We start from the raw sequence: 17,181 nt of genomic DNA, 5'->3' as shown, positions 1-17,181 counted from the left end.
ATAAGGGTCTTGTTAATACATCAGTGAATGTTTTGATGACTTGTCCTGAAATATTTTTCCTTTTCAGACCGGTTTAAACAAATAAAAAGTTAGGATATCGAAATGAGGTCTGACTGTTAGTTGTTGGAATGGTAAGACTTAGGGCCCGATGTAGGTAAATTCATTTTACCACTTCTTAAATGTAAATGTACATGTATTTATATAGCGCAAATCACCGACCGAGGTTGGTATCTAAGCGCTTGCTTAGGGAACCCGTTCTGGTATTCCCCTGTGAGATAACCCCAGCAGGGTATCCACAAGGTGAAAGCCAGGCATCCCACCGCGAGGGGCCGTTGTGGAGATTAAGCAAGCTATTGCCCAGAGTCGCAGAGTGTGAACCCATGAGTCGAGTAGGCACCGGAGCGAGAATTATCGAGTCCGTGCAATTTTTGAGCCCAAGACCCGCCGAGGCGGGGTATTGAACCCTGGTCCAGGGCCGATCTCAGCTTCCGGGTCTGCCGCCTCTAACCCCTGAGCCACACTTCTCCACAAAATCATACCGATTCGGTATTTAAGAAGTGGTAAAATGGAGGGGGGGATGTAGGTATTTCAGATTCGGTAAATACCGAATCGTTGAGATTCGGTATTTACCGATTCTGTAAATACCAAATCCGTAATGCCCATTGATTCCTATGGGCTTTGAAGCCCATAGGAATCAATGGGCATTACCGAATCGGTATTTACCGATTCGGTAAATACCGATTGCATCAAGGGTGCAGGGGGTGTCACTTTGACACCCTCTAGCACCCCAAATACAGGCATGTGTGCCATGTGGCACACAGACATGCCCTAAGGGCATGTCTCTCTGTCACATGGCATAGTTGTGCATGCACACATGTGCATGCACACCTGGATTCGGTAGTTTGGCTGGTAAAATACCGAATCTGTATGACCTTTGGGACTCAGAAGAGTCCCACCTACATCAGGAAATTACCGATTCGGTAAAAATATCGATTCAGTATTTTACAGATTCGGTAATTTTACTGATTCGGTAAATTTACCGAACCGGTAAAATAGGGCCCCTACATCAGGAAACCCATTTACCGGTCGGTAACGGCCGAATCGGCCGTTACCGGACGGTAAATGGCGACCTACATCGGGCCCTTAAATACTGCAGAGTCTGAAGTTCTACATTTTGTATGCTTTAAACGGAATTCGGAATTATCATATTCATGGAAATGGTTTTGTGTACCATAGAGGTACCTCTAATTAAAAATTGAGATATTAAATAATTTTCTTCAATAGTAACCTGTACCCATGTTGCTTAAAAACTAAGCAAATCCAATAAGTCTCCTACCAATGTTGAGCGAATAGCGCAGTCTACTTTGCCAGTACCCAACTGGCCATGTTAAAAGTATAAAAAGCAACGAAAACATTGATATCTATACCCTCAAAATGGCCGCTGCGTAGCATGCCTGCGCAGTCGTGCACGTTGCCGTGTCTTGATGTAACGTATCATTCAACATGGCAGTCATCTTGAAAGTACAAAGAACATTTTTCATTGTTCTCTATGATTTTAACACAAGTTGACACCAGTATTTTATGGGAAACCACCGTTACAACGCATCTATTACAACGCACACTGTTACAACGCACATCATTACAACGCAGGATCCTTTACAACGCATGCCTTTACAACGCATGATATTACATAGCAGATGCTATTACAACGCATGCCATTACATCGTAAGTATAGGTAAGTATATCTTTTTATTTAATCTTTTTTTAATTTAAAAAATAATTAAAATAAATTAATTAAAGTAATTTTATATATATAGTTTGGGTTTTGGGGTACAGGGGTATTTTTAGGTTTCAGGGTTGGGTTTGGGTTTTGGGGTTCAGAGGTATTTTTAGGTTTCAGGGCTGGGTTTGGGTTATGGGGTACAGGGGTATTTTTAGGTTTCAGAGCTGGGTTTGGGTTTTGGGGTACAGGGTTATTTTTAGGTTTCAGGGTTGGGTTTGGGGTACAGGGGTATTTTTAGGTTTCATGGCTGGGTTTGGGTTTTGGGGTACAGGGGTATTTTTAGGTTTCTGGGCTGGGTTTGGGTTTTGGGATACAGGGGTATTTAGGTTTCAGCTCTGGGTTTGGGTTTTGGGGTACAGGGGTATTTTTAGGGTTCAGGGCTGGGTTTGGGTTTTGGGGTACAGGGGTATTTTTAGGTTTCAGGGCTGGGTTGGGGTTTTGGGGTACAGGGGTATTTTTAGGGTTTACTTTTAAAATAAATCTTTTAAATTAATAAAAAAATATTTTTAAATATTTTTATTATTTTTTAATAATAGTTCCTTATTAATAATTCTTTTAAAAATAGTTAAAGTTTTATATGTACAAAATAATTATTTTAAAATAATGTATTTTATTACATTTTAATTAATTACATATTTTTTTAAAATAATATACTTACCTATACTTACGTTGTAATGGCATGCGTTATAATAGCATCTGCTATGTAATGGCATGCGTTGTAAAGGCATTCGTTGTAAATGCATGTGCGTTGTAAAAAATGCGTTGTAACGGTGTGCGTTGTAAAAGTTCGCGTTATAACGTCATACATCCGTATTTTATTGCCAAACCTAATAACCTCTACCACTCTATGATGGGAAATATCCAGGGAGAAATTCCACTAATTGGTGGCTGGTGCGCCACCGAAAAATATTGGGAGGGACGATGGAAGGGGACATCAAGGGCATTCTCAAGGCTGCCTTGTGGCACCAGCCATTCTGCTGGGGTGCATAGAAAGAGAGGACGGAGGGGAGAGGTATGGGGGTGTGAGGTTGGCACAGAGGATGAAAGTAGAGTGCACTTTGAAAACCAAGACGTGCACTCCCATGCAGTGCTAAACAAGTAGTGACGTTAACAAAACACACAAAAAATAGTCCCACTCCCATGACGTCAACAGTGTAGGCCACACCCTAGACAGTTAAAGAAACAAGTTCGAGTTTTGCTTCATATGAGAGACTAGGAAGGAAAGCTAGCAATAAAAACAGGGAAATGAAAAGAAAGCCATCTATTCATGAGCAAGGGTTGTTTCTGAGGGCTGCAGTCTACAATGCCGGTTGAAACAAGACGGAAAAAAGTAACATGTTTGTATCTGATTAAGACTCCATTAAACACGTTTGACAGCTTCAGAACGTAAATGCTTGTTTGTCAAGCATTTACATTGTGTCACTGAATATCACTTTGTCTCCCTTCATGCAGTGCCACCCGATAAACCTGAAAATCTCACCTGCATTATGTTTTACGACAATATTTCGATGTGCACGTGGAATCCTGGAAGGCCGACATTCCTGAATACAAGCTTTATATTAAGAACCCGATGGTAACGTAACATTGTCATTTTCTCTCATTTTATTGTAATTGACACAAAGGTGCTGGTTAAATATGCTAGACTTGTAATGGGTAGACGCACGCACACCTGGGTTTGAATGTTACTTTTCTATTAGTAGCTGCTTTCGATGTAAAGCAGAGGTTAGGTTTGCTGAAGGCATCAACTGCGTTACAATCGCGTCCAGTGTAGTGTATATAGCAATGATGGACATAGCAGATTGTTTCACCTGAAATTACACAGTATTGTTGTATATGGTTCTTTTTTATTATACACCTGATTCATCTGTTTTATTGAATTACAACCACAGTTAGAGAGCAAAGTCCACGTCCAGTTATTGAGGACACTGGCCATGTCCTTGTTGGAAAAGGCATTCTTTTCTGAAATGTCAACAGTATAATGAATGGAACATTCATAACTGCACTGCCTACCTATCAAGGGCAGCATTACTCTAAACAGTAGCATAGGGTGTTTCAGCCATTTAATTTGTGAGTAGCATTTTTAAAATATTCCTTTATTAACACTTTCAGCTCCTATTGTCAGCCTTAGTGAGCAAAGCAGCCGACTATGAACTCCCCTTTCTCTCAGCACTACTGTCTATATTGGCATAGGTGGTTAGATAGTTTTCTAATGGGCCCCACCTATCTTTTGGTCAAGCTTGTGGCGCTTGCATGACTGCATAGATCTCAGCTGGTTGCCCTATGGTTGTGGCAACTTTTATTCAGCCTTCTGATCTTGGGGTAGGCCTTTCATCCAGGAGCACCCCACTAGCTGTGTCAGCACCGCCGTTGGACGTAAGCTAGCAGCTGTTGTCCCTACCTCCTCAGCAGTTTGCGCTGTGTCTACCTAATAAGCTCTGACAAGTGAAAAAAATACAGCAGGGTGGGTCCTGCATCTATCAAAAAAAAACTGGGTAACAGACAAGCCTATTCAGAAATGTAAAATGGAGTCATTTGTGCCTGTAATTTATAGACACAGATTTGATATGGGCACAGTATTAATGCCAGATGTCATCAGCGAGTCCGCATATAATCGATACAGTGTAGAGACCCACCCTCTGTGTTCTGTCTGAATCCTGGGCAATAGTGGAGGTGGGAGGTGTTTACCCGGCTCAATTAGGAGAGAAGGGGACTGCGCCGATGGCATGTTGCACTTTGAGGTGCTCAAATATGTGCATCACACTTATGCTTACATTTCCACAAAATTGTTCTTACCATCCATGTATAACTGGCCAATAGGTGAAGGATCGCATTTCTTGAGGCCGTAAATACCCTCTTGTCTAGTGTCCGAGGCAGAACGGGATTATTGAAAAGTCGCAGGGCCAGAGAGCACATCTGCGGTATGTCAGCCATTTTGGACACAGTTTATATTGACGGGTTCCTACAGCCAACAGTTTGTATCAGCTGGGCTGGTTTGGGCAGTCTGACACAAAGGCAAGTCCCCAGCTCTTTTTCTTCTCTCTGTCGGTAGTTGTGGAACATGACCATGTGAATCAAGCCAGTATACAGCATAATGGGATTGTGCAGCGTGGTAATATATTTTTGATCTGGAACTGTACACCCCCCTATTGAATATTGTAATGTAAGGGTATTCCATCTTATTTTAGGCTTGCGTGCTTGCCATACCAATTAAATCAGAAAAGATCTTATCCTAAGGAAGAATTGTTTCCCCAAAAAATAGGGATGTTGTTAAACAAACAAAGAAAAAGAGTCAGTTTCATAATTTGAACCAGAACTACGCTGCCTGCCATTGACAACTGTAGTGTTATTGGTCTCTTCACCTGGCTAAATAATTCTTCTACTATCGGACCGTACTCTCAGTACCAATTGCTTTTCTCTGTTGTATCTGCACTATTGCAATGGTTATTCAGTAGTCTGTATATTCATCACCCCCTTAAGTCGGAGCGTCTCCGATTTTCCCCTGTCAGTTTGTATTCCATATAACCCCTCAACCTTCGTAAATTCCCTTATTTGAGCTTCTGAAAAATCGCTCACTTTTTAGAAAGAACAAAATGTGATGTTCATACAGCAAAATGTTTACTCGAAAAAGTTATCACCTGATGCAGGGGTCTCTCTATTAGCCAGGTCGCAAGCAGTTCCATGGTAGGCAAAAAGGAGGGGAGAGAGGGATCAGCCCTGCTCAGTACCTCTGTTTACCAGGAATGACTGTGACGTGTGCCCATTAATGCAAACCCTAGCAATGGCCTCAGTATATAACTGGAAGCGTCAAGGAGCACAGAGTGCTTCAATATCTGGTCAGATCTGATGTAAAGGGCAAATAGCGTGTATACATTTAAAGTTGCTCACCCTGAAATAAAGCCATCAGTGTGGGTAAATGTTTAGTGAATATTCAGACAAGGATCTTAATGACAATGTTCATAAGTAATAATGGGTAGTAGGATTTGTAGTTGTTTTCATCCTTCCCTGATTTCAGGATTGTGGTACTAACTGCTTCTCTATTTGTGGTGCTCACCATTCAAAACAGGACGCAAGAAGCCCCTGTAGGCTTTCCATATCCTCTAGGTGCTTCAGCGGAGGGCCACTCCAGCAGTTCTAGGGTCCCACTAAAGTCGACATGATCCGGGCTTACCATCTCCAGGCCACGCTTCGTCCCTGGCACACCCACAGCCTGAGTGAGCCCAGTACTCTGGTTCCTCAGACAGGGCACGCTTATACAGACGAGGCCAGAGTACTCCATTCTTGTCCAGATGGCCCCTGGGGGATAGTTTTAAGCCCAACTCCCTTGCATCCAAACAAAACTGTTTTCCATGTTCACCAAGTCAGTTGGTTGCTCAGTTTAATTTGACCCTGGAAGCCGCATTCCAGAGGATCTTGGAGATGGAGAGTGAGAGCTCCCCAGTTCAGTGGTACTTTTGAGTTGTGGTTGGCCACACTGCTTTTATGTAAAGTTCTATGAACATAGTCTATTGGAGACCTGTACTTATTTATTTGTACTTGTAACTGTGGCTTTTTGTGCATAAAGGCATATTATTTTAAAGTAAAAAAGGGTTAGCTTAAATAAGGGAAACTACAAATGTTTGTGGAAAAGAAAAGCATGGTAAACTAATGGTATGTGAATATAGAGTTGGGCCATAAAAAAGTTTATCCTCTGAAAGCTTCAGGGCGTTATTAGTTTCAGATTTGATAATTTCAAACAGTTCATTAGTTCTGTTCTTAGTTTAAATTGAGAGTTAATCCATGTTGGTTTTGCTATAAGAATATCGATCTTCTTTTAGGTTTGGGCTGGTTAAACAATAGAGGAGTTTTGGTAATTCTCAAGTCTTTGCGCTCTTCTAAACATTTTTTTGTGACTGAAGCTAGATGTAAATTATGTGGAGTTGTTTGTGGTGTTAAGGGACTCCCTGGCCAGAGGGTTGAGATCATTTATTATGGTTTTGATTGAAGAATTTTATTTTTCACAGGGGAGACTTGTGTGGTAGGAGGCTGGTGACTGGTTAAGAAGAAATAAATTGGTAAGCTCAGATTGCCTCTTTCTAGATGTCTCTAGTTTAAGCCCTCCGTATATTATCATTTGTTTTGAGCCCTACTTACAGTAGTTTGGAAGGGTATGAAGAAGCAGATTAGAAAATGATTGGACCATTCCAAGTTGATGGTGCCGATGGCTTGGAAACAATCTTGCTCGGTAATAATGATGTTGTAGATGGAGCCACTATCATGTTCATTTTTAACACTTGAAAGAGTTCATTGGCATGGCTAAAAGGAACCAGTTCAGAAGTGGTAGACGATTTAGTATACTTCATACGAAAGTCTAATAAAAAGGGAATTATTGAAGCAGAGAAGGAGGCTGTACGTGATAAATTCATCATAAATATTGGGCAGCAGTACCTTCTTAGACAAATAATTTTAGTAGAAAAGCATGATCTTTTCTTAACTGTATTTTGAATGCTGTTTTGTCTGGTACTCATATCTGCAAGTTTTGCAAATGCTGCTTTCTGTTAGTAAGAACTGGACCTCTTTTCAAAGACATTGTGAAGGTTGGAACCTGTTGTAGAGGGTCCTTCTGGTCGGTGTGCAAGCTCTGTTACTAGACACCAATTCACAAATATTGCAAACTAAGTTCATGTACCCTCCGACCCTTAGTAACATTACAGGATTGACCCATTGCCTTTTTCCTACAGTCTCTAACAAGAGGGGCTCTTTTCTTATATCTTTCATAATTTGACACAATTATTTTCAACAACATGTGAGCGAACTCTTAACCATGAGCATCAGCCGTAAAAGTGTGCATTCAGTTAATGATGACGTAAATTGGGTTCTTGGAGTGATTTTGCCTCCAACACCATCTTAATATTGCATTATTGACTGTTGTAACATGGCCATGTGATTTGGACACATAAGTGGCATGAAAAATATCCTCTTTGGCAACTAGTTAAATTAAGCAGTTTCATGCGATACCTACAATTATGTATTGTTGCATCCTTTCTGTCTGGCTAGCGAGAGAGCACTGCGTGATGTTATAAGTGAGATCGAGTGCCAGACTAATGCAATCCTATGTAGTATTGAATGAATCCGGACAGTGCATTAAAATGTCTAGCTTAAAGTATTGTTTGTTGCAGAACATTGCATGACCGGCTATGAGGCAACTTTAACTTTGTGTCCTATGCTTTCTGTATGCTCAGATCATTTTAGTTGCATGCTCAATTTCTCTGCTTTCCCTCTGTGTAGTTGTGCCTCTGCTAAATTTCTTCCTGGTCTAATAAGTCAATTTGTGATTTTCATCTACTTCAGCAGGAGCCTAGACCAGAAATATTGTCAAAGCAAAACTTTGACAAATTTGAATATATTTTGCCGTTTTAAGATATGATGTAAAAAAATAGCTTATAGTAGACACGTTATTCTGAATTATGGTGTATTGATTAACATCTCTATAAGGCCAAGCCTCTTTTCCTTACATTTTTTCAATTTACAGTTTTCCCATGATCAGATTTTGCACAGAGAGCCTCGTTTTAAACAAAATACTGCAGCCCATTTCTTTATCTTGTGAGCATGCTATTCAGCTGCTTAATGGGAACATTTAGATTGGTTTAGCAATGGCCCCTAGAGATAATGTTGTCTTTGCCTGCCATTAGGGTGACTGGGGCATCGTGGACTACTTTGGATTCCCGATTGGTGCGTACTAAGGCTCCGGGGAATAGAATATCCAGGTAAGGAACTCTCCGATAACGCATGCAACACTTTGTTCCCCGACTTTGATTTATCCTCAGAAGTCTAAGGAAATACATTTTAACGTTAAAGGAAATTAGCTACCAGAATCATGTCATCGCATTCCAAAGCTAATTACCTCTTTTACCCTGGGAGACTCAAAGAAAAGTGGTATCCTGGAGATTTTTACGGAAATCCTGGCCTATGCATGCTTCATTTTTAATTTTCTTTCTTAAGTTAATTTATTTTAGATTTTAGCCATGGTCCATGGGTTGAACGATACCAATCTTATAAATTTGCAATCCTTTTATAATTAAATTACAGTAAAAACACAATGGGAACAAAGCGTCATAACTCGAAAAAAAGAGGCGAAATCTATCAGCCAAGCATATTCAGAAAATAGAGGCTGTAAATAATGCATGCAAACAAAGTCATTGAATAGCTAAACGAAAAGTTTGAAGAATGTACATTTAACGTTACTCTTCATTTTCATCAAGAAATGCAAAGTTAGAAGCTAGAATAAAAAGAAACGTTATTCCTGTTGTATCACAAAGAGGAGGTTAAAATGGGGAACACCTCACACAAGCAAGGTGACTGTGATGTGATGTTTATGGGCTGCATCATGAAGAGGCAACATCCTTGCAAAAAAAGTAAAAGATAACTAATGTAGTTAGAGGTAAAAGAAATCCGAGCGAACAAAACACATTTTTTGCAAAAGCCGAAACAAAATATCGCAAAGATTAGATGCATAAAAAATGCTACTTGACTTCCTCTCGAACCTTATCATGGTGGCAAGAAGGGAGAAAGGAATCTTAGGAAAACAACTGCCTGTTTTCATATTTTTACTTAAGTTTTGTTTTGTGCGTATTACAGAAGAAAAGGCTAGCCTCATTTGTACTGTATAGATTGCGCCTCATGGGCTGGTTGAAGGAAATACATCTGCAGTGTTTTCTTTAATTTTTAGGTGTGTTTTTTAAATGTCGAGGAAGTGCTTGTCCCCTAGAGTGCCTTCATGTCAAGGGATACATTAATATTGCACACTTTTTTTATTTAGTTCAGGGCTTTTTAAAAGTGGAAAACTTCACTGCTAGAGGATAACTTGGAGAAAAAATGGCATTCAGGGAGGATATTGTCTAGTGCGTTGCAAGACAGCAGTCTATATGTGCATATGAGTGAAAATAACCTAAAATGTTCTTCGAATATCAGATTTAAGACTCAAGTTTTTTTTAATGATAAACTTACTAAACCATGTCTGTATTTAATGTGGTAGGAACAAAGCGAATACGTGTAATAAACCATGGAGTATAGCGCAGATGACATCCTCCTTCCAGCTGTTTGCGTTTAATCGTGCTTCGTTTCAGCTCTTGACTTGCTTGATGCATGGCCTCTACCTCAGCTTTCTACATGTGCTTTCTAGTGGGCCTGGGTTATGTTCTTCTTTACAGGTTTTCTTGACCTGGAAATACACTGAAATGGAGCACTGTGTAATATCCTGAGGGTGACGTCAATGTTTCTATTGACATTTCTGCTGGGGAAGTAAACAGCTCTTTATGTAGTGGATCCCAGTGAGTGCATTGATTGCATGATCTATATCAACAATGTGATGTAAGTACCATGATATATTTTAGTAATATATTATAAATAAACGGAGTTTGATCTCCATGCCCTCTTTGCAGCGGGCACTGTGGGATCTTCAGCGAAGCTCCATGTTACAAGGGTTTTCACTTCTTGTTGGTTTCCATGAGGGGAGCGGTCGTGGAATCAACTCTGCGCTTGCCTTGTGCGAACACCGTGCTTCTGATCCTCACCCTCAGCCAAGAGAAGAGCGCAAAGGTTTACAAACGTAGTAAACAAGGAGTTTCCTTAAAAATGAGGGAACTGTTCTCTATGATAAGACCAGGCGCTGTTGCATAATGAAGGATTTTGCCACCCTTCAGATGCGGCAGATACCTTTGTTGTAAACCATCTCATGCAGCATTGATTGTTTTCCAAAATAAAATTTCATCTATTTTTCCACTTCAATGTTCATTAAAGTGTACTTTACCCATTGTGCAGCTTTGATGATGTATTCAAACGTATACCGGCAGCGATTGCAATTGCAAGAGCCCCTCGGGGAGCACCTCGTAAATGTAATGTAGTCATTGGTGGCTAGGTACCGCCTGACTGCAGCTCTTCAACATGCATCCTCTCCAGTCATGAGGCAGAAAGAATGTGTCTTAGGAAAAAACTAAAACAAGGGCTTAGTCCCGGTTATTAATACTCTCGGGAGTTTGTCGACCAGTCTGTTTGGTTCGATTTTTTTTGATGCATCTTTGGGTCAAGGCCTGAGGTGTCTCCTCCGCAATGGGGGAGGAGCGTCGCCCCATGGGCTTAGAGCTACCATCTGGAAAATAAAAAGATATTCTATCATCATTTTATTTTTTAGCAGCTGGCTCTGCCAGCGTGTGTAGAGAGGGGCGGGGCTGGGGCCATAGGAGGGGGGAGGAGAACGTTTTTTTTTTTGCACTTCTGAGCGTGCATGTGTGTTTGGCCAGCCGTCTCAGGCCGGCCAAACACTTGCGCACTTACGTTTCTCTAACCCAGCTGTATTAAATAGCCGGATTGGAGAAACAGCACAGACTCCATGTGTCTGAGCGGAGCGTCAATCCAGCCTGCTCAGGCCAATCCCGGCGCGGCTCTTGTGAGCAGTGGGAATATTGCACAGGGAGTCTGTGATGGTGTCCCAGTGTCTGCTGGGACCAAGAAGAACACCAAGGCACGACGCGGCAAGAGGCCGGCAGCTTCAGGTAGCGCCTTCCTTAAAAAAAAATATATCTTTCCTCCCTCCCCCCTTCCATCCGCCTGACACTTTTTAGGTCTCGCCTACGCAGCGCGCATGCACTGCATAGGCAAAAAGACCTTTAGTAATCGCTATGGTTTTTCAGCCAAAAACGTGCACGCGTTCCATTGCCTTCAATGACAACGCGTGTACGCGTGGCGATTCACTTGTGGTAGCACGCGGCGCCATATGGTAGCAATTATCACTCCTGGTGCTGCTCGTTCTCGCAAGTGAAACGCTTTCACTTTTTTTATTTACTTTTAACACGCACGCTTGTTTTGCTTCGTGTATGATCTAGTGCTGCCCGCAGCAGACTTTGATCTCACTTGTATGTAGTTTTTCCAAATCAAATTTCGGACACCACGTTTGCCAGAGAGTGTTTGGCACCAAGTTGAGACAGATGCTTCGGTTTTTCTTGCCAATCTTTCTGTTTTCTCTCACTCTGTACTCTGAAATTCCTCCTTGAATGTCCATCGGCCCCTAGAGGCTATTGTAGTGTTATGCCCACTCTTTCCTTTACAAACTACTACTGCCAGAGGAGTGCGTGGGTCAGAATCGGCCTTGTGCCTCCCTGTCTGTAGTAGTGCTGGCCTCTTCATGGCAGTAAGTACAGAGACCGTCCTGGGTTTGTCTAGGCTCCACTGCTTTGAGGGCATCTTCCTTGAGTGCAAGAAACTAACTTCTGACCTCAGTTACAATCGACACCCCCATCTGCCTTGCACTTGCCAAACATGTCTCTTCTGCTCCCCCCCTGTGAGTGAAGCCACCCAGTTTATATTTGTGCATCAGCCAATTACTGGTGTCCCTCTCAGAAGCTCCCCTTCATCAGAGCGGTTCCGCATTCAACGCTGTTTTGGGTCTATCCGCCCGAGCAGCGAATCCGGGATATTCAGGCTATGATTCCGCTCTTTCAGCCTCTATCCTGGGTTTGTCAGGCTGAACCTCCGGCTTCTGCGCCTGTTGGCCTCCTGTATCTTGCTGGTGACACATGCCAGATGGCATATGCTTGCTCTGCAGTGGGACCTGAAGTTCCAGTGGGCAGAGCATCAGGGCAACCTGCCCGATCGCGACCAGATCTCTGAGGGCGCTGTACGACAGTTGCAGTGGTGGCTCATGAATCGCGATTGGGTAATTGGCAGGTCCCTCTCCCTTCCCCAACCAGAGCACACAGTGGTGACGGATGCGTTCCTCCTGGGATGGGGAGGCCACATGGGAGAGGCGGAGATCAGAGGCCTCTGGTCTCTGGCGGAGTCCCGGCTGCATATCAACCTTTTGGAGCTGCGGGTGATCTGACTTGCACTGAAGGCATTCCTTCTTCTGTTCCTTCCCTTCTTGGCCCAGCAGGGCTCTGCTCTGGACACTATCAAAGGTTATCTTTTAGCCGTCTCTGCCTTTCTGCGGCTTCCAGATCAGCTTTCTCTTTTTAAGTCCCCGGTTGTTCACCGTTTTCTTAAAGGCATTTTACATACGTTTCCACCCGTGCCCTTCATAATACCTCAGTGGGACTTAAATCTTGTCTTGACTTTTCTCTTGTGCGCTCCCTTCCAGCCCCTTCATAACTGCCCTTTGCGTCTTCTCACTCTTAAGACAGCTTTCCTGGTTGCTATCACCTCTGCCAGAAGTGTCCCTTCCTTCCAAACCTCCTTTCCTTTCTGTTCATCCGGACAAGGTGGTTTTGAGGACCCATCTTTCGTTTCTGCCGAAGGTTGTCACGCCCTTCCACATCGGGCAGAACATCACTTTCCGCTTCCGCATCCTTCGAGTGAAGAGGAGAGGCTCCACCGCCTGGGCCCAAAACGTGCGCTCGCATTCTATCTGCGCGATACAAAAGGGGATGATGGACAGAGCGTTTGAGCAAATCAAACACCCCCAGTCAACTGATCTGGGTTTAATCCATCACCATTCTTTAGCTCACTCAGCCACCCCAGTTCAGACATGGCCAAATGCAAATCAGTCTGACCCTGTGCCTCATGGGAACAGTCTAGCCCGAACTGCCAAGCCATGTCTTCCCTGGACCGGAAACAAGCATCCTGGGACCAGTTTCGGATTCATAATCCTCATCAGCCAGGCTATCTTGAATCCAGTGGCCAAGTGAGCAAAGGACTCACGTCTGATCATACCCTGCCAATTTAGGGCGAACAAAAGCGATACAAAAGGGGATGATGGACGGAGCGTTTGAGCAAATCAAACACTCTCCCCCAGTCAACTGATCTGGGTTTAATCCATCACCATTCTTTAGCTCACTCTGCCACCCCAGTTCAGACATGGCCATATGCAAATCAGTTTGACCCTGTGCCTCATGGGAACAGTCCAGCCCATTCTGTCTGCAGCATACACAGCAGTTCCGGGTGGATGTTCAGCTTTTTGTTGGCTACGTGGACGCCAAAAAAGGTCGGGCTGTGCACAAACGGACCATCTCCCGGTGGGTCATTCTGTGCATCAAAGCATGTTACTCTTTGGCCAAGAAGGAGCCTCCTGTGGGGCTGCGTGCCCATTCGACCAGGGCAACTGCAGCCACTACTGCCTTGGGACGTGGCGTTCCCTTGCAGGACATTTGTCAGGCAGCTACGTGGGCCTTGCCGCACATGTTTAAAAAACACTACTTACTGCGTTGACAGTCCGGTCTGGAGAGACAGCTTCTCTGGCAGTTCGGTGCTCCGTGACTTTCTGGTGTAATCTTGTTTGCAGACCCACCACCGGGGTTGGTATTGCTGGGGTATCTATTCTAAGGTAAGGAATCTATCACTAGCATGTCTCTTTCAGATGCACAAGTTACTACTTGTGTAACTATATATCTGTAATAGACATTAGTTAGTAATAGATTCCTTACCGCCCCATCCATCCTCCCCGTTGTGCGAACCGGTTGCTAGGGTTAAGGTCATCCCCTTTTAGGGCCCTAGTTTTATGCACCAATGGTCAGTATCTTGCATGGCTCTGCGTTTTGGCGCAGAAAGTCGTGTCCAGAACTGACGTCAGCGCACATGGGTGGCGTCTTCGTGACGTCATCTTGGCATTCACTGCGCCGGTGATGGACGCGGAGCCACACGACGCCACCTACCGACGCGCAGGGGTACTGCTAAGCAAAACTTTCCGGATCCAACCTGACGCCTGGGGAATATACTAAGGTTAGGAATCTATCACTAACTAATGTCTCTTACAAATATATCGTTACACAAATAGTAACTTGTGCATCAAGGTTATTCTCTGTAGCTCGCATTCGCCTTCCCCTTTAAATCTTTCCCCATCGAATAAGTAGACGGTACGACTTCCATCTGTCTTGGTATTCCCTTCAGTAAAGTAGTTGATTCCTAGTGATTGCATTGGCAATGTCTGGTTTCTGTTTAATTCAAGAGGGGACACACCTTCCTGTTAAAGTGTATTGTTGTCCCTCTCGTGAATTTTCTGGTTTGCAGCATTTTGCACATCAGCCCTATTAAGTCCGATTTTCTTTTTTTTCTTTAATTGTTTTAAAGTAGAATATTCTTTGAAAGAAATAACGTGCATACCAGTTTATGCTGTCTTTGGTGTTGGAATTGTGTGTTTCTGGTCATAGTGAGCTATTCAAAACACAACTATGCTCGAGACTCATTCTTTTTCATTTGGAGTAAAAAAATAAAATGATGTTCCGTGCACCACCATTGGATAGCAAAATTATGCACAGTATGTCATTTATGTAAAAAAAAACAGGTAAGTAACCTTGATTTTTCTGTAAAAGTTCTTTATTCATTTGCGAAATGTTAATTTGCTAACATTCTGCGCATTGCTTTTCCTGTTTTTAGGGCGAAGGGAGGAGATTATGAATGCAAAGCTGCTACAAATAACACTTGTACAATCCCAAATGAAAAACTTCAGTTCTATGTCAACACAGAAATCTGGGTGGAAGTTAAGAATGCCCTTGGGAAGGTGGAATCTGATCACTTGATACTGGACCCTATAACTATAGGTAAAGTAATTAGGCATTCAAATAATATAAATGTAAAGTATAATTTAATTTTGATTCCATTAAAAGGTATGATAATCTTTTAATACAGTAGACGCTTCTTTTGTTTCTTCATTGGATTTTCATATACAATCAGTAGGACACAATATAATCCCCATCAATGTACTTGCGCTTTCTTTTGATTGAAATAGTTAGTATCATTTTAATTATGCTCACACTAGTCACAAAACTGTAAATCTTCTCTTTGGTATAAAAATAATGAGTTTGGCAACACTTATATTTTTACTACAGGAGGCGTTCAGAGCTTATACGTAGGAGTTCATTGAACTAATTCACATATACACTTATTACGTCGTGTTTCTGCACAAACAGTCCCATTATGTTCTCTGTCAGAAGGGGGCCTATATATTGTTTATATTGGGGCAGAAAAGACCTTCACATGGTAATGGACTTTCACCCATCCCCCGAGTGCTCCAACTGTACTGATGTCTGGATCCCTAGTGTTGATTTTTATTGTTGTAGGGAAACACAGATAATGCATGTGTGCCATGGCATAGGCCTGTCTCACAAGATTGAGATCTTGTTAGACTGGAAAGGGTACCCAGAGCGCTACCCTCGTAGTGGTGGAAGGCTACTGTCTTCACCAGGAGCTTAGCAGCGCGGTACATTGGTGGCAGCATACTGCATAGTGATCAGTAGAAGTGAGCAGGTAAATTTAACCTATGTCACTCAAGTGAGTTCTACCGGCTCACTTACAGAAAGTTCTACTGCTGAAGGCTCAACTCACCCCTTGGCCTACATTGGGCTGATGTGGAGTGCTACACAGCGTACAAGTGGTGTACCTGCGCTGGATGTGTGTGCCTGTGAGTGGTACAATACACGTAGGATGTAGTGCTGTGCAGTGTGTGCATAGTAAGTACATGTGCTGGATGTTGGTGTGCCAGAGTGGTACAATACATGAAGGGTATAGTGCTGTGCAGTGCTTGCATGGTAAATGTATGTGCTGGATGTATGTTTGCCTGCGAGTGTTACAGTACATGAAGGATACAGTGCTGTGCACTGTGTGTGTATGTTAAGTGCATGTACTGTGCGAATGTGTGCCTGTGAATGGCGCAATCCTCAGCAGACTGGGTTCAGGTAGAGGAATCCCCATACATATTTGTGTATTGCTGCATTCCTATAAGCTGGATGTGACACACTGGAGAAAAGAGAGCCAGGCATCCTCTCCCCACCCTACCATACACTTCAAAGAGTGCTCTTTTAGTCAGAGAGAGGGCTCAAAAAGAAAGGTCTAGGCACATCTCAGAAGGATATGGGACTGATAAGAGAATTACAAAGAGTAATGCTGAGGCCCTGGCCTAACCTTTTGATACACATCAATGTGACATCCAGGTGTGAATTGTAGTCACTCCCATAGCCTGTGTTGTAAGGCTATCCGATTTGGAGCCGCGTGTGCTGTGACAGACTGCTTTCAACAGAAAGACTCAGACGCTAAATCAAATCTGGTCTCTGGAAATGGACCACAAGAAGAAGCGTTTGCGACGCCAACATTTGTCAACTAGGCTGTGTGAGGAGGGAAAGTTCTGCAAGACTTTTTTCTCTGACCAGGACTCTGGGTGCCAGGGCCAGCTAGTCTCCGTGCTGGGTGAGAGGACAACACTCAGGAGAATCCAAGCCCACCTGCCATGGAGTGCCATTGCCTGCCTGCAGAGACCAGTTTGCCCTGCGAAGAAGAGATTGTTGGAGGGATTGAGGGCCAGTGGGGAGTCCTGTTGAGTAGACTCCCTTTTCGAGTTGTGAGGACATGACTGCTGCACCAATCGGGCCGTTGCACATGTGCAGGGCAAAATTGACCACCCTTGTATGCCAGAGTAGGGCCACGATGAAGTAAGCCTTGTG

The 17,181-nt window shown here is 43.1% G+C and overlaps 1 protein-coding gene across 5 annotated transcripts in view; it reads left to right on the top strand.

The window, feature by feature from the left end:
* The window catches only part of LOC147726593 (interleukin-6 receptor subunit beta-like), a 527,141-nt gene that overhangs the window by 188,146 nt on the left and 321,814 nt on the right, over positions 1-17,181 (top strand). For 3 of the 5 annotated variants that reach the window (XM_086960643.1, XM_086960646.1, XM_086960645.1), the window contains 3 exons: positions 3,236-3,356; positions 8,452-8,526; positions 15,122-15,285. In XM_086960643.1, the coding sequence (XP_086816769.1) occupies positions 3,236-3,356; positions 8,452-8,526; positions 15,122-15,285 (360 nt within the window). The remainder of the gene's footprint in view (positions 1-3,235; positions 3,357-8,451; positions 8,527-15,121; positions 15,286-17,181) is intronic. The other 2 variants (XM_086960647.1, XM_086960648.1) reach the window with 1 other exon arrangement.

The sequence above is a fragment of the Lissotriton vulgaris genome, chromosome 3_1 (assembly GCF_964263255.1).
Source record: "Lissotriton vulgaris chromosome 3_1, aLisVul1.2, whole genome shotgun sequence".
Taxonomy (NCBI): domain Eukaryota; kingdom Metazoa; phylum Chordata; class Amphibia; order Caudata; family Salamandridae; genus Lissotriton; species Lissotriton vulgaris.
The sequence above is the reverse complement of the archived record's forward strand: the minus strand, read 5'-3'. Positions and strand labels throughout refer to the sequence as shown.